Raw genomic sequence first — 17,389 nt, 5'->3', positions numbered from 1 at the left:
AGCAATTCCAAGCATGAACAACAGCAGATTTTATTGCCTAATGTTTAACCGCTCAAACCCTGCCAGAGGGGTTCAGCGTGACCTGCACGAGGGCACATCAGGTCAGAAACCGACTCGCTTGTTCCAGAAGTTTCCAGAGATCTCTGCATTGCTGTCATTGCTGGGGTGTGGGGGTGCGGTAGTGCAGTGGGTTGGACCACAGTCCTGCTCTCCAATGGGTCTGGGGTTCGAGTCCCGCTTGGGGTGCCTTGCGGTGGACTGGCGTCCCATCCTGGGTGTGTCCCCTCCCCCTCTGGCCTTATGCCCTGTGTTGCTGGGTAGGCTCCGGTTCCCCGCGACCCCATCTGGGATAAGCGGTTCTGAAAATGTGTGTGTGTGTGTGTGTGTGTGTGTGTGTGTGTGTGTGTGTGTGTGTGTGTGTGTGTGTGTGTGTGTGTGTGTGTCAGTCATTGCTGGGGCTCACACCATGAAGAGGACCAAAATCATGGAGGATTTGTTAACTGACCAAGTGAGTTGATACCAAATGCAAAGGAACACTGGAATGTCCTCACTGATGTGTGCAGGATTTCAGAGGTCAGTTTACCAGAAGTCAACAAAGCACCTGAGCTTGTGTGCACTGGCCCTCCATGTATAGCAGTGTGTTTCTTCATCATATGTTCCATTGTAAGTGTTCCCTGCATTCTAGAATCTTCTGAGAGAGCTTTGGAGCTACACACACCTCAGCACTTGATAAGAAGCAAACACTCATCCTGTTTGTTGACACATTGACCAGGTGGCAGGGGTTAATAACTGTACTGAGCACAGCTGCACAGCTTGTGAGAGCAGCCTGACCTGGTCGTGCTCTGGGTCAAGCTCCAAGCACCACCCACTGCTGTGACAGGCAGCCATAGAGTAGGACTTGCCGTCAGACCGAAACCATCGCACAGGATATAGCATGGGGTGGAGTACCGTATTGCTGCTCTGCTGCGCTCTGCCAGCCCAGGCACTCATAAGGTAAGAAACTACCTCCTCTCACTCAATTACTGCAGTTTTACTCTTCAGATGCTTCACCTGCCGGTTGGCATGTATGAAGCTGCTCAGGGGCTCTTCACATGTGGGAAGGGGGGGCGACTCCATGTGACTCAGCTCTACACCCATTTACATTTCACTGAAACAGTCAAAATGACTTTATATTCAACTTTCAATACACCTTTACATTTCACTTAAACATAGGCCACCTGTTACATGTTGGGGGGGGTGCAGTGGTGCAGCAAGTTTAACTGGGGCCTTCTCTGTGGTGGATCTGGGGTTCGAGTCCTGCTTGGGGTGCCCTGCGGCTGACTGGCACCCTGTCCTGGCTGTGTCCCCACCCCCTCCAGCCTTGCGCCCTGTGTTGCCGCGTTAGGCTCTGGCTCGCCGTGACCCTGCTTGGGAAAAGCGCTTTGTTGGCATTGTGTGCATGTTACATGTCAAGGCTCTTAAGCGCTAGGAAATATTCTGCTCTGCAGTCAGACACCTAACGGAGATAGAGCATCCCTTGGTCTTTTGAGTTCGGGATTGAAACATGTTCACCAGGTGACAGCAGGAGCTGATTTTCACATACCTATCCCACTTTGACTGTGACACAAAGTCATTTTTAATTAACCTCTAGGGTTATTTACTGTGATGTCTGCTCTGTGCAACACTGCTGTGAATTTGTGACTGGTGCTCCACGCACTGGCAGCACACTCCTCATGTTCCTACCGAAAGTGGTGGTTTTCCTCGACAGTGCTTTGCACGTTTTTTTTTCATATGCTACAACTGGTCCTGCCGCATCGATGGAGCAAACGGCCGAGTTGCTGTGTCGACAAGAAACAGTCTGACAGTGTGTGGTACTGCACTCCCACACTACAGCCTAGAGTGGTGGGGGGAGGAGAGGGGTCTCCAAAACCTCACAGATTGCGATTGTGGGTGTTTCAAAATTCCTTTAGTAACTGCCTGATGAAGGTGAGATGACTTTTTTCCAGATGATTTATTGATCAATATATAATTAATGAATCTCTCTATTTATTACACAGCAGCAGCGAGACACAATAACACAGACACAGCACACTAAGCAACTCCAGATAGGTTCACATGGATAAATTAAGGGCAAAAGGTCACAATGTGTCACGTGCATGATCACATGGCACCGTCTAAAGTTCTAGAAGGGGGTCTAAATATTCTAAAATTCATTTAAATTACAACACACCTGACCTCAGGTGATGTAATGTTTGTCCAGCTGACTATTTTAACTGCACTACTGGGTGCTGAAGCAGCCCACCCCTGAGTCTCGAAGGCCACAGTTGCCCGCCAGCATCATTAAAGCTTTGCCCTGGCTGCCTTTTCCAGAATCCCTCTGCAGCGCTTCTCCTCGGTTCGTACCGAGCTGCGCTCTGCCCAGCTTCTCGAGAGCTTCCTGAAGGACCACCAACCCGATGTGTTTGCTCGCAAATACTCTCAGTGCTTCCCGCCGCGCCTTCATACCCTTGGCCTGGGCTGGACCAGTGAGAAGCTTTACAACTACATGGATGTGAGTGGGAACACGATGCCTTGCGCTGCACCTCCTCTCCAAGTGTCTCCAGGCCACACTCCACCACATGGAACATTTCATGAACCTACTTGGGTCAAGAACAAGTTCTTGCGGACATCTACCCACCCTCGGTACCTGGATGTACGATAAGTGATGTGAACACACAAACCATACAGCGGGAATTACAAAGTGTTAAGTAATCATTCGTGTTTATCGCAGGGTACTTACACACACACGCACACACATGCATTAGGGACAATTTAAAATCCAAAACTCACACCAAGCCACAGTACCTGGAAGAGACCGACAGAAACTTGGTACCCACAGAGTAGCTCCTACATTTGAGCCCACTCTCCTGGGGACATGAATGAATGAATGAAACTTTATTAAATTCAGTTTACATAGCTACACAGGCCGATGTGTGGCTGCTCTTTGGGTGTCTGTGTGGCTCCGGGGGTGTTAGGAGGCTCACCTCACTGCTGATGGCCATCCTTGTCTCGTGTCACTTGTGTCTCAAGGCCCAGTACTACGGACACATAGGACTGGGGACCCCACAGCAGAACTTCACTGTGGTGTTTGACACCGGCTCAGCAGACCTGTGGGTCCCCTCATCCTACTGCGTCAGTGAGGCATGTGGTGAGTCCAGGCATCGGGACATCATGTCCACAAGGGTCTCCCTGGTGCTGGCAGTGTGCTCATCGGTGTCCTGTCCATCGAACACCGTTCAGTCACCTTCCAAACTGGTGTAATAAAACTGGTGTTGGGATAGTGTCTCAAACTGAATGAGATGAAGATTGCATTTCATATTTAATATACACAACTTTTTGATTATGGCAGAACAACAGTGAACTGAAATGTCCCAGTAAAGTGTAGGTCTGAGATCTGCAGATCTTCCCCAGTTTTGGTGTTTGGCAGCGTGCTGCAGCACGGAATGTGTAACCAGGTGTGTCTCTTTGTGCAGCCAGACACCATAAGTTCAAGGCCTTCAAGTCGAGCAGCTACACGCAGGACGGCAAGGTCATCTCCATACAGTATGGAACTGGACGCATGCTGGGAATCCTGGCCAGGGACATCCTCACGGTACTGTCTGTGCAGGAAGTACATCTCCACATTGTGGCTTCATTTGAACACTAACAGCACCACATGTTGTCTGACCGACAGGTTTAAACCAGTGCGTAGCAGTACTTTCCGAACATGTTCATATTTATTTTTCAGCTGTTTTTTCCCCAAATTGCAGTTTAAAGGTATTTAAAGTGTTACAAGGCTAGTGCTCACTGTGGTAACTATATATATTGATATATACTTTTTATTTAATGTAAACGTAACAGTGATGAAATAGCATGAATACATTTCAGCCATCAGCCTTCCTCAGCGTGTAAAGAGCTAACCTGGACCAAGAAATAACAAACACAGAGTCACATGACGACAACTTTGTGGATCAATGAAGATTATTGGAAAAGTGCGAGTAGGAATGACACTGGTGTCCAGTACATGCAGGGCACCAGTTCAAAAGGATGCTGCAGATAACCTTAACAATTCATATGAACTGCGAAATGGAGATCAGAACAACAACAAAAAAAAGGGAATGGAAGAAGAAAAAATTGCACCATCACAACAAACCAGATAAGTGAGCATAAGAACCAAAGAAGTGATCAAACACAGAAAAAAATAACATAATTGTAACTGTCAGTGAAACATATGTAACCAAACCATACAATTAAAAATATGTGTAATGGAGCTGTTCATCGCAAAAAACTGATTATTACAAAAAAAGTGAAGAAAACATTGTATATAACTGTGTTGAATACAGTATCTCCTTCGGATGATGATGTCTTCACTTGATTTTTGTAATAATCATAAATAAAGATTACAATACATAAAAGTTAGCTGAAGCGTCACATGACTCTCTGTGATTCTTATTCATTTCTTTGTCCAGCTTTGGTTTTTACATCCTGATTAAGGCCCATGGTCCATTCATTTTGCAGCATTGATTTTGTGTTTACATTTAATAAAAAGTATATATGCATATACGTATATGTATATATATTTGCAGCATACAGCATACCATTGTGGGTGCTGGCCTTATAACACTTTGTTTCAGTTTTCTGTAGGCTTCAGTAGTCATTTCTACATCTACTCATACAACACTTTCTTCTGCATTTTGGTGAGCATGTATTTAATTTTCCATAAAGTTAAGGTACTTTTCAACGATTTACTGTTCATACAGCTGGGTGATCGTTACTGAAGCAAGTCAGGTTATGTACCTTGCTCCTGGTACTACACCAAGGGGGATGGGGGATCCAGCTCGGGTTTTTCGAGTGCAAGACAGCAGCTCTGACTACTATGCTACCTGCTGCCACAGCCCAAACCATTTAATGCCTTTTTTACTTCATATATATATATATATACCAGACAGACCAACCTGATCACCGCCTGGTTTGATTACTATAAAATAAAATATAGCCGCTGGATGGCCTAGAGGTGGTGTCACCGACTGGCAGGAAACCCGGGTTCAAATCCCAGTCATGGTGAGCCTTCAGTAAGAGTCCCCAGGCTTAGACTCCTAATACTATACACAAGCCTACTTTGAAAGATGAGTGAGAGAACTATAACTGAAGCCATACTGGCTTGGACATTGCCCTGATAGCTCAATGTGCAAACATCAATAGAAGGATGTTACTGTCACAGCTGGAGATTGAGAGGCTCCAAAAGAGCAGCCATGGCACTCAGCAACATGGAAATGAAGGGCTACCCCTGATGGAGGAGAGCAGGGTTACAGAACCAGCTGATGCAACCATACCAATCATGACAGCTGAATCCTCTGACCTGACTATGAGCATCATGGCTAGACTGAATACAGTCAATCTCCGGCTCACTGACAAACTCCCAGAACAGATGCTCACAGATGTCAACACAGCACTACTCACTATCCCCACTACCACCATTACAGACACCAATGAGCTTGTATATGCCACTGCAACAGTAATCCTGGAAATGCTGGGCTATAAGATCAAGATTGCAAGATGCAGAGAGTGCCCCCCATGGAGAAGAAGGCTGGAGGCCAAGATCAAGGAAACCTGGAGAGGCGTTAGCCAGCTAACAGAGGTGCAGAAGGGTGTGATGAAAGATATCTCCTGGATGAGAAAGAAGTACAGCAAAATGTCCATAAATGAGGACCTGGAAACTGCCAAACAAAAACTCACAGCTCTGTCTCCCAGGTTGAAGTGATGCACTAGAGAAGCAGAAGCCAGGAAAATAAATGGCCTGTTCTCCAAAGAACCATCTAGAGTGTACCCCCAGCTGCAAAGGAACAACAGCACATGAGCAGACCCACCCAAGGCTGAGACTCAGCAATACTGGAAGGACATATGGGAGAAGGAGGTATCACATAACATCAATACCCAGTGGCTGTTGGACCTGACAGTAGACCGCAGAAACTTCCCAAAGCAAAAACCACTCATCATCACAAAGGCAGACATCCAACAGCAAATCTCAAGCATGAAGAGCTGGACAGCACCAGGACCTGACATGATCCACACCTACCGGCTGAAGAAGCTAGCTGCACTCCATGAACACCTGGCAGCACAAATAAATGAGATGCTAACATCAGGGTCTCACCCAGACTGGCTAACACAGGGCAGGACAATCCTGATCATGAAGGATCCCCACAAAGGTACAACACCTTCAAACTATCGGCCGATAACTTGCCTCTCCACAACATGGAAGCTCCTCTCAGGCATCATAGCTGTAAGCTGAACAGGCACGTGAGTCAGTACATGAGCGAAGCTCAGAAGGGCATTGGAAACAACAGCAGAGGGTCAAAGCACCAACTACTGGTCAATAGAGCAATCACCAAAGACTCTAAGACCAGACAGATCAACCTGAGCACCGCCTGGATTGATTGCAAGAAAGTCTGCGACTCAGTGCTCCACACATGGATACTGGAGTGTTTGACACTATATAAGGCCAACAGGACACTGATGGCCTTCCTCAAGAACTCAGTGCGGCTCTGGAAAACAACACAAGAAGCCAACTCCGAGGCCGTCGCACAAGTGACCATCAAGTCATCATATACCAAGGTGATCCTCTGTCCCCGCTGCTGTTCTGCATAAACCTGAACCCCCTAAGTCAGATCATCGCTAAGAGTGGATATGGATACAAGTTCAGAAGTGGAGCAACCATAAGCCACCTCATCTACATGGATGACATCAAGCTGTATGCCAGGAGTGAACTGATTCACCTCACCAGGATATATAGTGATGACATCAGGATATCATTCAGACTAGATAAGTGTGGTTGAATGGTATCAAGAAGAGGGAAGGTGATCAGGACTGAAGGAGTGGAATTACCAGAAGGCAGAATTGCAGACATACAGGATAGCTACAAGTACCTAGGTATCCCACAGATCAATGGGAACCACGATGAGGCAGCGAGGAGATCAGCCACAATCAAATACCTCCAGAGAATAAGGCAGGTCCTGAGAAGCCAGCTCAGTGGTAGGAATAAGATCCAAGCCATCAACATGTACGCCCTGGCAGTCATCAGATACCCTGCAGGAATAATAAGTTGGCCACAGGAACAGATACCACATATGTCAAGGCACGAAAACTGCTCACAATGCATGGAGGGTTCCACCTGAAGTCTAGCACCCTGAGACTGTACAACAGCCAAAAAGATGGGGGCCAAGGGTTAGTGAGTGTTAGAGCTACTGTCCAAGATGAATTGAATTGAAGACTTTGTCATTGTACTGTGTACAATACAACGAAATTATAGTGGTATTCCCTGAGTTCTTTAGACAATATAAAAATGAAACACTTAAGTATAAAAACAGAAAATTAAACAATTCAAGCAGATAATTGTCACACCCCCGGGAACAAGCGGAGCGACAACACTTGCGCTCAATTAAGAAGACACGGATAAAAGGAGCTCCATGTCCACCCGTCGACGCCAATTCTTGCAAACGCCCTCGTGGTTTTGCAGTCTCAGCATCTTCATCTTGCTATGTGTCTTGCTCGTTCTCTCATTCCTGGTTTTTGACCCCCGCCTGTTCTCTTTGAATACTGATTTTGGATTGCCTGTGTTGTGACGTTCACGTCTGGAAAGACCTTCGCCTGTCCCTGACCCTGATTGTGTCCTGTCCTACGAACCTCGTAGAAAGATTAAACCAACCTGCAACTGGGTCCACTACTCACCTGTCTTCAGCCTGCCTGTCCTCAGCATGATAATAATACAGTAAATAAATAGATAATAACAGGATTATACACTAAAAATCAGGCAGTGTTCAGCTGTTTCACAGCTCTGCGGAAGAAGGTGATTTTCCTCCTTGTGGTGTGTGAGTGTCCTTTATCACCTTGCATAGGGGAGCAGTTTAAAGAGGTGGTGTGCAGGGTAAGTGGAATCCCTGACAATGTTGGAGGCTCTGCTCTGACATCTGGACAGATAAATGTCTTTGACTGCTGCTGTGTGCCGATGATATTTTGAACCATCCTGATGACCCGTTGCAGAGCCTTCTGGTCTTCTTTTGTGCAGCTGGCGTACCATGCTGTAATCCCATATGTCAGTGTACTTTCCACTGTACACCGATAGAAATTGACAAGAAGATCCTGGGGCAGTCTCGCTCTACTCAGTCTCCTCAAGAAATACAGTTGTGCCTTTCCAATGACAATAGAGGTGTGTGTAGCCCAAGAGAAGTCTTCTGTAATGTTCACCCCCAAGAATTTGAAACTGGGGACTCTCTCCATAGCCTCGCCATTTATGAACACAGGACCGAGATCAGTTCTCCTTTTCTTCCTGAAGTCCACCACAATTTCCTTTGTCTTATTGGAGTTAAGAATGAGATTGTTGGTGGAGCACCAGGCTGCCAGGTTTTGGTATTTTGTCCCTGTATGCAGTCTCATCATTGTTTGTATGTCGTATCACCTGTGGACTTCACAATGGTGTTTGTTGCATGGGCAGGTAGACAGTCATTGGTGAAGAGTGCATACAGCAGAGGACTCAACACACATCCCTGCAGAACACCAGTTTTCAGGAGGAGAGTGGAGGATGTGTGCTTTCCTACCCTAATGTTCTGGTCAGGAAGTCCAGAGTCCAACTACAGACGCTTGCTCTTAGGTCTAAGTTGTGGAGTTTGGACACCAGTATGCTGAGGATGACCCTGTTGAAGGCCGAACTGAAGTCAATGAACAGCATTCTGCCAAACGTCTTTGGCCCATCCAGGTGCTCCAAGGCAGTGTGGAGGAAGAGGCTGATTGCATCCTCTGTTGATCTGTTTGCCGGATATTCAAACTGATGATGATCCAGAGTTGCAGGGATGATGCTTTTAAAATGTGCCAAAATCAGCTTCTCGAAACACTTGGATATCAAGGGAGTAAATGCAATCACGTGATAGTCATTCAGGCAACTCACGTCTTGCTGTTTGGGAATGGGCACAATTATTGTAGTTTTGAGGGAGGCTAGGACAGCAACGCTGTCAATGAGAGGTTAAAAATGCTGGTGACAACCTCTGTCAGCTGGTCAGGGCAAGCACAAAGTTCACACCCTGGGACACCATCAGGACCAGCTGGTTTCCTCACATTGACACTGCGCAGAACTCTTCTAACCTCGTAAGTATCCAGTTTTGGTGGTTGATGCTGATCGGGTGGCAGTGCAGGCCTAACTGTTTCCCTACTACAGGTGGTCCCCGATTTACGATAGGGTTACGTTCCGGAAAACCCATCATAAGTCAAAAATATCGTCAGTTGAATATGCATTTAATAGACCTAATACACATCTCTGCATGACAGATTGGGAGATGTGGACTGCTGCCGCTGCCCAGTATTGTGGGAGAGTATCACACCACGTATCACGTGCCTGGAAAAAAATCAAAATTCAAAATTCCAAGTACGGTTTCTGCTGAATGTCTATCGCTAGCTCATCATCAGAAAGTTGAAAAAATTGTAAGTTGAACCATTGTAAATCAGGGATCACCTGTATTATTCTTTCTGTCAAAGCAGCCAAAGTGCGAGTTAAGTTCCTCCACTATGGATCAATTACTATCTATAGGCAAATTGTCATTCCTTTTGTAGTCTGTGAGAGCTTGTATGCCTTGCCACATATGTTGAGGGTTGTTGTTACTAAAACTGTCCTCAATCCTAAATTTAAGGTTGAGTTTTGCTGCATTAATGCCTCGCCTTAGATTAGCCCTCGCTAAACTATAGGCTGCTGTGTCACCTGCCCTGCAAGTAACATCTCTTTGTTTTAGTAAACTCCTGGTCTCTTTGGTCAGCCAGGGTTTCTGGTTAGGGAACACACGGGTTTTCTCAACTGTGGTAACATTCTATGTGCAGGAATTAATGTAGGACAGGACAGATGAGGTTTATTGCTCTAGAGAGTTGTTTTCGGCAAATACACTCCACTTTGTGCGCTCAAAACAGCCCTGTAGCGGTAACATTGTGCCCTCAGGCCATACTGTAACCATTTTGCTTATTGGTTTAATCCTGTTAATGAGTGGCTTGTAAGCTGGCAACATTAACAAGGAAAGATGGTCAGACTGTCCTAGATGGGGACAGGGCAGGGCCTTATGTGCATTATTAACATTTGTGTAAACATGGCCCAGTGTGTTCTTACCCCTGGTTGAGCATTTAATGTTCTGGTGGAATTTTGGATAAAGTGACCTGAGGTTTGGCTGATTAAAATCCCCCGCTACAATAAAGACTCCTTCTGGATGTGAGTTCTGTTGTTTGCTAATAGCTGAGTGTAGTAGCTCTAGTGCTAACTTAGCATTAGCATGTGGTTGTATGCAGAGTGCAATTACAAAAAAACCACAGAGAACTCCCTAGGAAGATGGAAAGGCCTGCACTTCTCCATAATGTATTCTAAATCGGGAGTCTAGAGTCTGTCCATGGCAACTGCATTCATACACTAAGTGTTGTTCACGTATATACAGAGTCCGCCACCTGTTTTCTTGCCGGCAGCAGATGTCCTGTTGGCGCGGAACAAAGCCTACTAACTCCAATGCAGAGTCGGGAATGTTGCGGTTTAGCCATGTCGCCGTCAAGATCAGGATACAACAATTCTTAGTACCTTGAAACAAGGAGCATCCAAGAATACATCAGGAAGATAGCCCCCCAGGAGAAACCACTAAGTGAGTACCTCAGGCAGCAGAAGACAGAGGGTGATGAGAAAGAAGAGGAGACATCGTGGAAGACCAAGCCCCTCCACAGGCTGACCCTAACCCTAACCCTAATCATTGACAGATAAAGGGAGTTACTCGCATCAAGAAATCCTACAAGTGGCTGGAAAAGGCCGGTCTGAAAGGACAGCACAGAAGCTCTGATCATGGGAGGACAAGAACCAGATCTAAGCACCAGATCCATAGAAGCTGGGGTCTACCATAGCACACAGGATCTAAGGTGCAGGGTGTGCAAAGACACTCCTGAAACAGTCCAGCACATAGTAGCAGGGTGTAAGATGCAAGCTGGGACAATGTACACTGAGAGGCATAACCAAGTGGCTGGGATAGTGTACAGGAACATCTGTGCAGAATATGGACTGGAAGTCCCCAAGTCCAAATGGGAGACACCACCAAAGGTGGTTGAAAACAGGAGAGCTAGAGTCCTGTGGGACTTCAAGTTCCAGACTGACAAGCAGTTGCTGGCCAACCAATCAGACAGTGGTGGTTGACAAGGAGGAGAAGAGGGCAATTGTAATAGATGCCGCAATCCCGAGCGATAGCAGTATCAGAAAGAAAGAGCACAAGAAGGCTGAGAAGTACCAAGGGCTGAAAGAAGAACTGGAACGGATGTGGAAGATGAAGTCCAGAGTGGTCCCAGTGGTAACAGGAGCACTTGGGGCTGTGACCCCCAGACTGGGAGAGTGACTCCAGCAGATTCCAGGAACAACATCTGAAATCTCTGTCCAGAAAAGTGCAGTCCTAGGAACAGCTAAGATACTGCACAGAACCCTCAAACTCCAAGGCCTCTGACAGAAGACCAAAGCTTGAGAAAGACACACACACCACCCCATGTGAGGGTGAGAGGGAGATTTTTTTTAAACATATTCTGTATATGTATTAATATGTACACAGTCTTCACTGGCACAATGAATGCTCTTATGATGAGAACTCAGATTTATGAGCATATGTTAAATTAGAAATTGCCAGAACGTGCTGTCACCTCACACTTATGAGCAGTCTGTGAAAGATTATTTTCAGCGTGTTTGAAAGGTAAGGTTTGGTGAAATGGGAAAAATAATACTTAGGAACAAATTATTTATTTTTCCCATTTAATGGTAATTAAATAAATGGTAATTAATTGAGCTCCTTTTCACTTACATTACACTCATTAACCCAACAAAAACATATGTGCAGTAAAAAGAAAGCATCTTGAAAACATTTTTTGTGATAAAATGTCATTTCATCAGCTGGTTACTATAGCTTATGAAAATGTCTTATTATACTTTCATCATTAACTTTTTCATACAAACTATTTTTTGTATTTTTTATTTTTAAGTAAAACCCTTTAAAGGAGACAGTTGAGCTCCTCAAAGAAATTCACTGTGTTGAAAACAAGTTTGTCTTTGAGATCATATGATTGATGGAGAAATATAAAGCACAAATCCCAACCAAACAGTGTACAGGCAATGAGAGCTGTGTTGCCATGGACACAGATTCAGGTCCTTCTGCTGTTTTCCAGGTGGGGGATCTGTCGGTGACGGACCAGGAGTTTGGGGAGTCTGTGTACGAGCCTGGCTTCACCTTCGTCCTGGGCCAGTTTGATGGCATCCTGGGTCTGGGCTACCCCTCACTGGCGGAGGAGGTGGACTCACCTGTGTTTGACACCATGATGGCCCAGAAGAAGGTGACACAGCCCATCTTCTCCTTCTACCTCAGCAGGTGGGCGAAGGGGTGTGGCTAATAGTAATGATGGGAGCGCGGGAATGGCTGTACTGATAGCTGTGTGCGGGTCTGATGGATGTCCATACATCCACCAGGAAGAAGAACACTGCAATTCCAGAAGGGGAGTTGCTGCTGGGAGGGGTGGATGAGGCTCTTTACACTGGATCCCTTCACTGGGTCCCTGTTACTCAGAAAAACTACTGGCAGATCAAAATCGACAGGTAAGCATGCAGCACTTCCTGCATTCAGACACATTGGGCTCCTGCATTTCACAGCTAATGGATAGTTTATCACTGCCTATTATGACTATGAGGTATGATTTGCTTGATGTGCTCTGGCTCCTGAACTTACAAACTGTAATGATGACGTATTATGGTGGAGACTAAGGGGTTGCTCCTCCCCTTGGTCCTCTCTCCCGCGCGCACGCAGGCTGATATACTTGGCCATGTACACATTTTGTGCCTCGCACGTTTTGGAGTTTACTTTAATGTTGTTTATTTTATTGTAAAGACAGCTGTGTGAAATATGTCATCCATAGTTGCCTACAAGATATTAAAAAGAAGAGCTTCCTTTTTTCCGTGTCCGTCTGGGTTTATATAATTATACGCCTTTCTGGAATCCACGTGAGGATCTGGGCTAACTCATTAGCCAGATCGTTACAAAACACAACTAGAATCGTGTTTGTAACTTGTTTTGTTTGAAAATCCAAAGTCACTCAAGGTGCCATCAGTAACATGTGAATACAGATCACCCTTAATTTTTTTGCTGGTTATGTTTAAGTCTAAGTTTCAAGTTTATTGTCATAGATACAAGTACCATGTACATGTATTATGAAAATCTTCCTGAATGCTTCTCCACGGACTATGGAGAAAGACAATAGAAACACTGCACAAACAAAACAATGACGACAGTGAGTAGTGCAACAGCAATAGCAATAAATAATGGTAACAGTAGTAACAATAATGCCAGCTGACAGCCAGAGAACTCAGAACGAGAGAATGAGAATTCTTAAAACACTGGTAAAGTGTTTAAGTGGCAGTGTAATTTACCAATGTGCTTGGGTGGAGCAGTCCAACTCTAGTTACTAAAGGTAGCACATTTGGTTAGTGTTGTATACTCTTACAGCAGTGGGGTAAAAGCTGTTCCTGTACCTAGCTGTGCGGGTTCGACTAGGCCGAAGCTGTTTTGCAGATGGTAAGGAAGAGAAAAGTGCCCGTGCGGGGTGACTATGGTCTCTCATGATGCGCATCATCTTTCTGAGGCAGCGTGTGGTGTAGGTGTCCTGTACTGCTGGTAGCTGTGTGCCGATGATTTCCTGAAACCTAAAATACAGATAAATATAATATACAGGAATGCTCTCTCAAACTTTTGTTTCATTCCTACACTAAGTTCAAACAAAATTAAAACTAATTTAAAATGACAGAGGGGGCACGGTGGCGCAGCGATCTTGGCCAGGTTCTGCTCTCTGGTGGGTCTGGGGTTTGAGTCCCGCTTCGGGTACATTGCGATGGACTTGGCGTCCCATCCTGGGTGCATCCCCTCCTCCTCCAGCCCTATGCCCTGTGCTGCTGGGTTAGGCTCTGACTTGCTGCAACCCTGCTCGGGACAAGCGGTTTCAGTCAGTCAGTGTGTGTGTGGGTTAAAATGACAGAAAATACAAATACATCATCTCCACAACCTTATATTTAATTCCAGTTTGTATTGCTGACCTCAGCCCATAAGCATATCAAATGTTTGTTGTCTTCTGGCCACTTTCAGCTTCTTCAATATTCTCCATAATTGAAAGCTTAATAACACAGACATCATTGGATTTTACAGCTTTGCTTCTGTCAATATCTTGAATAAATATAATTAATATAATACATTGTGAGACTTAACTTTTTTCTTAACCTCGAGCTGCTGTAAAATTAAAATAATTTAAAAAGAGCAGAAATAACTCTTCCTGGATCGGGGCCTCGGCGTGGCGGAAGGGCTTGCGTGATCTACGGATCTCCAGAGCTATGTCGTCGGGAGCATTATGCAGAAATAAAAACACCCTTCATGGCACTACTTCATGTTTGATAAAAATGCTGAATATTGGAGCAAACATCTCTCTCTACTGGCAGGAGATGGAAGTTATTCCTCTTGTCGCCTTCAAGGATGCAGGTTCAAACACCAATGTGGCCCCTGCTGCTGCACGTGGACACCTGACCCCAGCTGACTCAGTAAACACTTCCTGTCATCTCTGTGTCAAAGTGTAAAAGCAGAAGCTGTGTGTGTTTATACATCGCTCTTAGTGTGAAGGTCCAGGGGACGAGCACTTTCTGTACCGTTGGCTGCCAGGCCATAGTGGATACTGGGACATCCCTCATCGGGGGCCCCACTGGTGACATCATGCTCCTGCAGCAGCTCATCGGAGCCACACCCACATCCATGGGAGAGGTGAGAGTCATTTGCTCCTTCAGCTGACCTTCTGCTCCTCAGAACACATTGTGCCGCATCTTTACGTGACATGAGCGCATCTTTCCTTTCCCTGCAGTTTGTGGTGGACTGCGTCCGGGTATCCAGCCTCCCGCAGATTACGTTCACGCTGAATGGGGTGAAGTATCCGCTGCCTGCAGAGTCCTATGTCAAAAAGGTGTGTGTATAAGTGAGCCTGCCTCACTTACCTGGAATGAAAAAACAGGAACTGGTCTTGGAGAGGTGGGTATACAAGCAAGTCAGAATACAGAAGAACCCTGTCTAGAGCAGTGGTTCCTGAACCCAGGGTTGTCACCCAAAAGAGGGGTTCCTGAAGGTCAGGGAACAGTTTCAGAAAATTAAATAATACCGATGATTACTCAAACTGAGATAGTAAGTAAAGTAGGATAGTTCACTTCTCTTAAGTGTTTGTCCTGCTCAGGGTTGCAGAGGTCCTGAGCCTTATCATGGAATTGCAGTCCACTGAACAGCAGCCTGGTGGGTGCAGTGGCACAGTGGGTTGGACCACAGTCCTGCTCTCCGGTAGGTCTGGGGTTTGAGTCCTGCTTGGGGTGCCTTGTCATGTACTGGCATCCCGTCCTGGGTGTGTCCCCTCCGGCCCTCCACCCTGTGTTACTGGGTAGGCTCTGGTTCCCTGCGACCTCATATGGGACATGCAGTTCTGAAAGTGTGTGCGTGTGAACAGCAGCCATAGATATGCACCCATTCACACACGAGGGGCAATTTAGTCTCAATTCACCTGAACTGCATGCCTTTGCACTGTGGGAGGAGACCTGAGCACTTGACAGAAACCCATGCAGGCATAGGGAGAACATGCAAACTCCACATAGCCTGAGCCAGACTCAAACCTACACCCCAAACATCTAGGTACTGTGTGGTGGCCTCTCTGCCACCCTAGCAGAATTGCTGCAGGTAAATGTAATATCTGATTAATACTGTTTTAGCCCGTTCATGTCCAATATCGTCAAGCAGACCAGCTAGAGGCCCGTTTTAAGTAGCATCTTATCTGAATATAACACATAGTGCTGCAATTTAAGTAAACTTAGAGGAGCTCACCCACAAAATGAAGCAGTACCATGGAGAAAATCCTTAATTGTGTAATAAAGTCTTCACACACACACTTATTTTCTCCAATTACAAACTCTGAAAATGTAAATGTGTTGGTACTTAGTTCAATAATACCGTATGAATGAACATAACATATCAAAACAATTTGTCACGGTTGCGCGTAGCGCGGACGGACTCAAGTGCAAAGTTCTCGGATCGACATGCACGGAAGCCGAATCGGAATCCATAATCAGTGTCGAGGGTCAGGCGATCAGCAAACGTAGTATAAAAGGCTAGGCAAAGGGTCGAAGTCGGAATGGCTCTCTCGGTAACACAGTTCTCAGGGAAACAAGGAGGCAAAACAAGGTTCCACGTCCGGGCTTCCTCGGCTTCCCTCTTTATTGTCGTTCCCATCAGGGAACGGCAGGTGTCGCCGATGTGCCGGATGCGGGGAACGTGACACAATTGAGCTTTAACACCGCAGTATTTAAGGTCCAGGCTGGGACAGGACTACATTCAGGGTTTCCACCAAAAAGATCTGGGAACCACTGGTCCAGTGTGTGATCAGTGTGTGATCAGTGTGTGATCAGTGTGTGATCAGTGTGTGATCAGTGTGTGATCAGTGTGTGATCAGTGTGTGATCGCTTCTTGTATGAGGGGCTCTGTACTTCATGAGCATGTCAGTATTGCGTGAACCTGTTTTGAGTTTGGTCATGTGATCACGTATTCTGGGTGTGTCCATATTGGCTGGGGTATGATGACCCTACTCCCCCCATCCCCAGGAGATCATCAGTGGCCAGGAGATTTGCTTCAGTGGCTTCCAAGCTACAGAAATAACATCTCGCCATGAGTCTCTCTGGATCCTGGGAGATGTCTTCATCTCAGAGTTTTACACCGTTTTCGACCGCGGTCAGGACCGCGTGGGCTTCGCTCCAGCTCGCCAGACAGGCGAGTGGGGGTCATAGACCTTGTGCCACCCCAGCCAGGACGCTCCTTTGTGATACAGGCCCTGTTTCCATGAAGAATGTGAGCAGGCAGGGCATACAGCAATGACTTCACTGCTGTCATGGAGCTCATGCATATACAAGTGGCTAATTAAAATGAAAAATTATTCATCTTACTTTGCTTGCATGTTATTTCAGAATCACCATTAAACCAATGTGCTGTCTTTGCCCTGCATTTACAGATGTGTTGTGAAAAAATGTTTTTTTTATCCCCTGCCTTTAGTTTTGTCATTGATTATAGAGTTCACATGGTAAAATTATACCAGTGTCCTGGATTTTACTGTGCATGTCAGAGGTAAGTAATGCTAGATTTCTAATGCCACAGTCCTGGGGATTTTCGTAAGAGTTCCATTGGTCATTGGTGACGCATTTATACCTGAGCAGAAGCCACCCAATAAAGAGTCCAAGTAGGAGGACAGAGCGTGACACCGAGGAGACTGGACTGATGGTCAGCCGGACACTCAGATAAGGACT

The 17,389-nt window shown here is 46.0% G+C and overlaps 1 protein-coding gene across 2 annotated transcripts; it reads left to right on the top strand.

The window, feature by feature from the left end:
* Positions 1 to 663: 663 nt before the first annotated feature.
* nots (nothepsin) lies at positions 664 to 17,127 on the top strand. 2 transcript variants are annotated; one of them, XM_018756047.1, is made up of 9 exons: positions 664 to 993; positions 2,350 to 2,530; positions 3,049 to 3,166; positions 3,492 to 3,610; positions 12,202 to 12,401; positions 12,500 to 12,625; positions 14,681 to 14,825; positions 14,923 to 15,021; positions 16,694 to 17,118. In XM_018756047.1, the coding sequence occupies exons 1-9, from the start codon at positions 935 to 937 to the stop codon at positions 16,874 to 16,876; spliced, it is 1,230 nt and encodes a 409-aa protein (XP_018611563.1). In that variant the 5' UTR covers positions 664 to 934; the 3' UTR covers positions 16,877 to 17,118. The 2 variants fall into 2 exon arrangements, with proteins under 2 accessions (XP_018611563.1, XP_018611564.1); XM_018756048.1 differs by lacking the exons at positions 664 to 993; positions 2,350 to 2,530 and adding an exon at positions 2,537 to 2,671 and having other exon boundaries at positions 16,694 to 17,127.
* The last annotated feature ends 262 nt before the right edge of the window (positions 17,128 to 17,389 follow it).

Source organism: Scleropages formosus, chromosome 24 (genome assembly GCF_900964775.1).
Source record: "Scleropages formosus chromosome 24, fSclFor1.1, whole genome shotgun sequence".
Lineage (NCBI taxonomy): Eukaryota > Metazoa > Chordata > Actinopteri > Osteoglossiformes > Osteoglossidae > Scleropages > Scleropages formosus.
The sequence above is the reverse complement of the archived record's forward strand: the minus strand, read 5'-3'. Positions and strand labels throughout refer to the sequence as shown.